The 8372-nt window shown below is 42.3% G+C and overlaps 1 protein-coding gene across 1 annotated transcript; it reads right to left on the reverse strand.

Moving 5' to 3' along the window:
• Positions 1–737: 737 nt before the first annotated feature.
• prep (prolyl endopeptidase) lies at positions 738–7237 on the reverse strand. The gene is made up of 14 exons (XM_080490221.1): positions 7095–7237; positions 6724–6798; positions 6176–6309; positions 5930–6060; positions 5435–5644; positions 5116–5237; positions 4895–5000; positions 4593–4784; positions 4285–4482; positions 3847–3950; positions 2581–2812; positions 2353–2484; positions 2104–2260; positions 738–1710 (listed from the first exon to the last, which is right to left on the reverse strand). Exons 1-14 carry the CDS (start codon positions 7230–7232, stop codon positions 1416–1418), a joined length of 2226 nt encoding a protein of 741 aa, XP_080346347.1. The 5' UTR covers positions 7233–7237; the 3' UTR covers positions 738–1415.
• Positions 7238–8372: the final 1135 nt, after the last annotated feature.

Below are 8372 nucleotides of genomic sequence, written 5' to 3' on the forward strand. Positions count from 1 at the left end.
AATCCAATTGTGTGGTTGTTTGTTTGATTTTTCACTTGTAGACTCTCCTAACTCCAAAACTATATAAGGTCAAAGTCCTCTCGCTTGTTTCTTTTTTAATTATATAAGAAAACACACTGGAATAGGATACACACATTCACTTTACATTTATTTTTGTTTCCCAACCTACACGCGGAAGCAATTGAGGATATAGATAGTTATATCACACCTTGCTGTTACCAAGGTCACTTTCTACAATTTTTTAAATTGACTTTAATTTGACTTTCACACACACCTCTGAGCATTTCAGTTCTGCACACCACAACATATGAGAAATTAAACAACTAAGATGTGCTATAAATGCATCCAAATCAAGAAAATGATACATGAATTAATTGCAGTATTTGTGTTCTTCACCATCCTGATGTTGTGGAGTTTGCATGTATACATTTTCTCCTGGTGATCCATATTGTAACCAGAAAGACAGTTTCTTCTTACAGATTCTCAGATGAATGACGTTTTCCCTGATTTCATCAGTTGAATATTGAATAATTAAGTGTTTGTGAAGATGCTTTCAATGGAGAGGCATTTTATTCCTTTGTTCCATCATTTAGACTAATCAGAAGAGAAAAGATTTGCAGCAATGATGGGAAATGTTTTTATGGCTGTGAGGGATCACAACACCATCCTCACCATCAGGAGCACCTCCACGAGTTCAGACATCATCAAACTACTGAGCAAAAAGAGAGGAACAAAGTCAGTTTAAAAAGTTGTTTATTGTAATTGTGGCATTATGTTTGTCTCCCTTTTGAAAGGTAAACAATCAGAACAAGTCAAGAGGTAGAAATCTTCAGTCTGAAAATAACATTGGGACTGACATACACACATTCACTCTCACACACACTAAACACTATTTTTTTGCAAGTTTCTCCAGCAACACTGTCCACATGCAGTGGACGTTTCCACAATACTGTAGTGTGAGAATTGTACATGACCTCCAGCCAATAACCTGCATTGTTTGCACGAACAAGAAATAAATAAGATCTATCGAGCTGGAAATCCTGGGACACACTATTTCATTTCCTAAATAAACCATTTTCACCTCATGACTTCAACGGCTGATTTGTTGTTTACTCCCTCCATTCATTGCAGTCCCTGCCTTTACATAGAACTACAAACATGGCCGACAGTAAGTGAGTTGAGTGCTGCGAGCTCCAGTAACAGGCTCGCCACACTGTGGAGACAGAACAGCTTGGTGCATTACAAAAAAAAATAAAATAAAAAACCAGACGGTAAAAGTGGCCATGTTAAACCACCCTGTTATTAAGTGTTGGTGTTGTGAAGAAAATGTCACCAGATGGGATGAGCTGCATTTTAAAGATAATCTGTGTGCAGAACAGAAGAAACAACCGTTCAACACACGCGTCAGCGGCACTCTATTTGACCCAGGAGATGTTGAGACAGCGGGCGATGAAGGCGTAGGTGTCGGCCACTTCCTGGATGACCTTGCTGGTGGGCTTCCCGGCGCCGTGTCCCGACTTCGTGTCCACCAGGATGAAGAGAGGATTTGTCTGCTTGGAGCTGCGGCCCACGATGTTCTGCAGGGTGGCGATGTATTTGAGGGAGTGGAGAGGCACGACGCGGTCGTCGTGGTCCCCCGTCAGCAGGAGGACCGCCGGGTACTGAACCCCGTTGCCTTCTGGGATGCGGATGTTATGGAGGGGGGAGTATCTGTCGGAGAGGAGGAGTCAGAAACAAGAGTCAGCGAGCTTCTTTGGTCTGATAGTTACAAACAATAAAATGAAGCCACATTCAGTTCCTGGTCGGAATAAACATCATGAGCTCCAAAAAGCTTCTAATCATACTTGTTTAGCAATTTCCTGCTCTCAGATTACACTGAGTCAAATTACACAATTCCATTTAATAATCTTGCATTTCTCATCTTTAAAGAAACTAAATAAAGAAATGGATTCCTTTTCCCGTGTTACACATTACTAAATACCACAGACCTGTGAGGAATCTTTTCAGTCAGCTGCTGAAGGTAAACAAACCCCATGTGTGACAGAAGAGATCGAGATGCGAAGCACGAATCAAAATCTAGACTCAGTCACCAAAAGCACCTACTTGATGAGCCACTCAAACTGCTCCTCGTCCTCCGAGCAGCCGAAGTCCGTGGTCCAGGCGTGTCCGATGGTGAACTTGTGGAACTTCAGCATGTCCATGACGCCCACCTGAGCGACGGCACAGCCGAACAGCTCGGGCCGCTGGTTCACGCAGGCCGCTGGGCGAGGAGCACACGGTCAGACACGGCACGGACTGCAGCTACGTGCTGAAACTGAAAACCTGCAGTCTGCGTTGTTGTTGTTTACATACCGACAAGCAGGCCGCCGTTGGAGCCTCCGTTTATAGTGAGTTTGGAGGGAGAAGTGTATCCCTCTTTGACGAGATACTCCGCCGCACACTGGAAGTCTGTGAAGCAGTTCTGCTTGTTTGCCAGCATGCCAGCTGAAGAGAAGAATGGAAAGGATTAAAACCAAGAGCTGACGGTGCACGTGTGTCTGAATGTTTCGGCCAGGAATCGTGTTTCAAGCCCCCGCCCACCTTTGTGCCAGGTCTCGCCGTACTCTCCCCCTCCCCTGATGTTGGCCACAGCCAGAACTCCGCCCAGGTGCCGCACGAAGATGAGTCTGGAGACGCTGTAGCTCGGTGTGATGGAGATGTTGAAGCCCCCGTAGCCGTACAGAAAACCAGGGTGGGAGCCGTCGAGTTTGATGCCCTTCTTGTGAACAATGAACATGGGGATCTGTGTGCCGTCTTTGGAGGGATAGAAGATCTGAGTAAAAGGGAACAACAGACAATAAATTATAAAGAGCTCAAGATGAATAAAGTTTACATAAGCTTAGTTTGTTAAGAGTTTGTGTGGATGTAGGATCTAAAATTTGAAGTTTTAGGGTACTAACAAACATAAAAGCAGTTTGGAGTTTCGGAAAGTAATAGAGATACCGTATTTGACTTTAAGTATGTTTGATATTTCCAAACAGAAGAATTTTCTTGTGTCATACACATCTCAGATTGGTTTTTCTCATGACTGAGTTACTTGTCATATCAAGATCATTAAGAATATATTAGGATTTGGCTTTAATACATAACATATTGTAGCCGCTTGAAAGTATTTAGGCATTTGAAGCTTCAAGTACTGAAGCACAACAATTTGTAAATAGACAAACCAGGAGTTCTCTAAACCAGGGCTGCAATGATGAATCCATAATGATAAAAGCTTGAATATTGAAACAGTTCACAACAAATTTCATTATGATTCTGTTGTGTCTTGTCATTAATGCTTCAAAACCTGTTTACATTACTGGCCGGGCTTTTCAAGTTCATGTAGTTTGGATTCTTACAAACAGAAGACACACGGTTGCTTTAGTACATGAAAGAAATTAGGCTTTTTCGACCTCTTTCCTCCATAGAAGTGAACGCACTGGAGGCAAGACAAGGACCCATCCAAGATGGCCGTCTGCCGTGCAGCTTACCTCATGCTGTATTTAAATGTCTTTGAGAAACATGAGAAGTAAACCCTTATTTGCTCTGCCAATTCAGACTTTTTATTTTCCTTTTAATTCAGTTTTTCATACAACAGATCAGCCTGCCAAACAAAAAAACCACTGATTCACATCTCAACACCGGCAAAAGACTTAAATGGGGAAAGTGAAAGCATCACGAAAAGCCCCAAAGAGACCCATCCTTTAAAACCCTTTAAAAGTTCTATTTATTCAAATATCTGAAGTTTAGTATCAATGGCACGAGTCAAACGCAAATGAAAATCGACCACAAAGAAGAATGAAATTGACCTTCAGGTGGAATTACCTGTGTGGTCTGGTAGTCGGAGGGGTTGAAGCCCTTGACGGTGACCTCTCTGAAGATGTGGGGCTGCAGCGGCTCCTTCGTTAGGTCACAATGGTAGATGATGGCTAGGTGGAGGAGAGAGAAAGCATTTTATTTAATGCTTAATTCTACAGGCTTTAGAGAACGGACTTTTCCAGTAAACATTAATAAAACACGTTTTCTTTTTAATTCCTATTCGAGTATTTAAAATATTTGTCAGAAAAACTGAACTTTCTCGTTATAAAGATAGTTTGATTATATTTTTAGCTGATGTAGGTGCTTAAAATATAGTTGTTTTCTTTATGTAATTGGAGTTTGATTAAGTTCATAGTCTGAGCAAAACAAATTAAAAATGCATCTTAACATGCAGGAATAACGTCAGATGTAGATTCTCCCACGGAAAGGCTGACGTTTTGTTACCTGGGGATAGGAAAGAGGTGAAATAGTAGAAGATCTCAGAGTCCCGTTTCCGCCCTGTGAAGCCCACAATGGAGCCAACGTCCAGACTGAAAGTCCTCAGCTCCTCTCCTGAGCTCAGGCGGTACATCTTCAACACATTCTTCACGTCGTGAAGAAAACACACAAACAGATAGCTGGAGAATGTACAGGTGGCGAACACTGCGGGAACAACATCACAAAGAAAACACCGACAGTGAGGAAGGTGATTTTTCGGATTTGGTGCAAAAAAATAAACACCTCAATAATTCAAAAGTGTTAGAACTGCTCACCAATAACATCCTTGTCGTGCTGAGGGATGAGCTCCTTCCAGTTGCCCTGATCAGGCGAAGCAAAGTCGATGTTGATGAGTCTGTAACGCGGGGCGTCTAAATTCGTCTTGAAAGTGAACAAGGTGCCCTCGTTGGTCACATATTCATACTCGGCATCAAAGTTGTCGATTAACTTCACCCATGGCAAAAGTCCTAGAAATACATGAAAGGGTGCAAAAATATATAAATAAATAACACCTCTTTTAAGCTGCAAGAGGAAACATACTGTTCCCATATAATATCCACAAACATTGGTATCATACCTGTAATGCCCCCGGGAGTGATCTTGAGATCACAATACCACAGCCTGTTGACAGGATCGCAGCCTTCTCTGATAGAGAGCAGCACATAACGTCCATCGTCTGACACCTGCAATGCACACACAATCACAGATCCTGAACAAATGATCAGATGACGCATGCATTCGGATAAAGCTATCCACTCTAGGGACAAATAGAAAGAAAAGAAAATGCTTCAGGCATACCTCAGCCCCACTCATCCACTTGGGGTGGTCGGGAAACTCGGCGCACAAGACGTCCTCGGACTGTGACGTCCCCAAAACATGAAAATACAACTTCTGATAGAGGTTGGTGGAGGTCTCAGTCCCTGAAAGAAGCAACGAATTGTACTGTCAACTTGGCAAAAAATACTTTATTATAAGGGATACAAACTAAAAACAGATAAATTGGGAAAAGCTCTGAATTGAATAACTCCATAACATCCATGAAAGCTTGTGAACTAAACCTGACAAAATAGTTTGATTGTTTTCTAAGGAAACCATTGCAGGTTTATCAGTGCCTTACCGTCACTTTTGCCTTCCTGGTCGGGATAAGAGTTATAGAAAAGGCCCTTTCCATCATGAGTCCAGGACATGCAGCTAAACTTGACTCGCTCCAGGCGATCTTCCAAAGGCACGGCACCTTCCACACGCAGGAAGCGGATCTCCACCCAGTCGGAGCCACTGGCACTGGTGCCATATGCCAGGTACTCCCCGTCCTCAGAGAATGCATAGCCTTAAAGTGACACAGTCGATATTGATCAATTCACAGGAGTTGATGTTATAAATTCAAAGTATTTAGAGAAGGTTATTTTGAGGAATGAACATTCAAAACCTGGGTGATATTACCATTTCAAGTACCATCTGAAGAATCTGTCTCTGACAGTTTTTTAAGATAAGATGAGGCTGTACAGCTAAAACTCTTTCAAACTTTGTTTTTTAAAAAGGAGCACTAATAATAAACTAAAAACAGAGGGAGAAATACACATAGGTGAAACAAGTTATTGCCGTTACTACATACCCCGCAGTGCTACTGTCCCATCATCAGAAAACGTGTTTGGATCTAAGAAGACTGTGGGCTCAGCATCCAGGCTCTCCTGCAAATACATCACACTCTGGTTCTGCAGGCCTGTGTTGTAGAAGTGAAAGTACCTGCAATAACGAGAAAGGGGGGGGGGCTCACCATTTCGTTGGCTACAATTAGACTTGTAATTGAGACAGAAAATCAAAACCAGCTTTCCCGAACAGATTTGGCTGCATGTCTCACCTGCTTCCCCTCTTGAAAGGGCAGCTGTACTTGGGATAATCATACAGTTCAGTCATGCGCTCCTTGAAGAGATCTCGCACTTCACAGCGCTCTAAATACGGCAACGTAAGCTGGTTCTGGGCAGTAACAAAGGCCTGGTGGGGAAAAAAAAGAAACAATACCAAACACATTGTCATTTTACACATTGGTAGAGATCATTTGCACGAGAAGCAGACACACCGAGTGATACTTTTGAACAATAAAACCACTTCAGTGGACAGTCCAGATTTTACTCATCAACATCAAGAGCATCGAGCAATCTAGGTTTTCTGAAACTGTCTCTTATATCAATGAGATGAGTCTCAACAGCAGGAACAAGTGTGATCTGAGAGTATTAGTGGTGCCACTATGACAGATTCTGCAGTACGGACAGCAAAGCATCGAATTCTAATTCAAAATGTTAATATACACTTACTATGGCGACATGAATAAACAAAATCCAACAATAACACCCAAAGAACGAGGCAACAGATTCAGGGCATCCTAATGAAAACAATGCTAAGGCTTACCTGTGTCTTTTCGCTGTCCGGATCCTCCAGCCAGCTGTAGGGATCCGGCACTTTGTTGCCGTGATAGACATCGAGCTGCAGACAGTAGTGACAAGTTATTTAAGATGTGAAGCGGCTCCAAGGTGTGGCAGCAGTAAAACACACTTCATCTCACGAACTGTTAAAGTCAAATCTGAGCTGCATAGCTCACCACGCAGCATCGGAAACGCTAGATACGATTAAAAACTAGATAACTTCCCTCATTTGTCAACATAGTCAGCCTGGACCGTTAGATGCGGCTAAGCTAACTAGCGAGCTAACAAAGCAAACGCCCGTTTTAATGAATGATTAAGCGTCATTGGCATGCTAGGCTACTTAGCACGCTCACTTACAACCGCCTCGTCGCGGTACGCCTGCGGGTATTGGAAGGACATTCTGGAAGTCAGCTTTCGTGGACTGCGCAGGGAGTGAAGTTGAGTGAAGGAGCGAAGCAGCGGGTTTGAGAAGAGTCTGTGAATCCTGTAAATCATTAACGTGAAGCTCCGAGGATGACAGTGCCGGAGAGGAAGGAGCTGCTCACAAAAAGAGAGTTCACCGCTGCTGTCCGGGTCCTCGTTGAATGTCACACCGCCCTCTGTGGGACAGGCATGAGAAGACACCCAAGGAGGCCGCGCGGTGCGTTGAAGCAGTGGTTATTTGATCGTCACATAAAAATAGTATTTTGCAGTTCAAGCTGCAAATGTTATACAATTCAAGTAGTATTTTTTACTCTCTTTTTCACATACGCCAAGTAAAAACATTGTCATTAAAGGACACAGGGAAGCATGGTTGTAAAAAGTCCAGCTGATTTTGTCCATTTTGCCCTCACAGGATTTTCTTTTAATGACAAATTGTATAAGTTAAGAACACCAACAAAGACAAAGGAACAGAACAGCTCCTCAAACCATCTCGTTGACTAGAACAGGGGTGGGCAAAAAATGTTCCCCTAGGGCCACATGAAAAATAAACACTGCCATTAAGGTCAAGACATAAGCTAACTTCAGTTTTGCTCAATAACAATTGTTTTATAATAGAAAGCATTTTTTTACATGTTTTTTGTGAGATACTGTTGCTCTGCATCACTTTTTCACAGTCTTTGTTTGGAAATCATGATTATCTTTTTCTGGTGTAAGTAAATAAAATCTATATTTCCTCATTATCCATCTTTTTTCCCCACTGTGAAACACCACATTTGGGAGGTAACATCTGCTTGCTCTGCTATAAGCTGCTAGACACAACCAATAATGTAATAATGGCCAATGACATGAAAAATGTGACCATTTTAGATGTAATAAAGAAAGAAAATAACTTGCTGATAATGTATGCCTCAAATAGAGTCATTTTCATTTGATTCAGGATTTCCTAGTGGCACTCTGTTCATGCAGAGCTGAAGAGCCATAAATGCTGCCCAGGCCTTAATATGCCAAACAGCTCTGGACTAGAAGATAGAGTCACACAGAGCACAAATACGAGGATATAAAGTCAGGTCTAATCGGTATTATATACTGAGTCTATTTGGTCCAACTCCTGTGAAAGTTTTCCTTTTCTACCTTGGGAGAAAATGATATTTTTTTCCAAAACATAGACTTCTGTTTGTGTATGTTTTCTGACAGATTTTCATCATGTTCAGA

This window comes from Lipophrys pholis, assembly GCF_963383615.2.
Source record: "Lipophrys pholis genome assembly, chromosome: 21".
NCBI lineage: Eukaryota > Metazoa > Chordata > Actinopteri > Blenniiformes > Blenniidae > Lipophrys > Lipophrys pholis.

What these genes read in the sequence shown, in the direction of transcription:
- prep (XM_080490221.1), bottom strand. Translation starts at nt 7,232, where the DNA reads ATGATTTACAGGATTCACAGACTCTTCTCAAACCCGCTGCTTCGCTCC. An exon ending in TGGGACAGTAGCACTGCGGG is followed by an intron (nt 5,645 to 5,929) that starts GTATGTAGTAAC and finishes TGTCACTTTAAG; the next exon opens with GCTATGCATTCTCTGAGGAC. An exon ending in CGGCGAGACCTGGCACAAAG is followed by an intron (nt 2,485 to 2,580) that starts GTGGGCGGGGGC and finishes TCTTCTCTTCAG; the next exon opens with CTGGCATGCTGGCAAACAAG.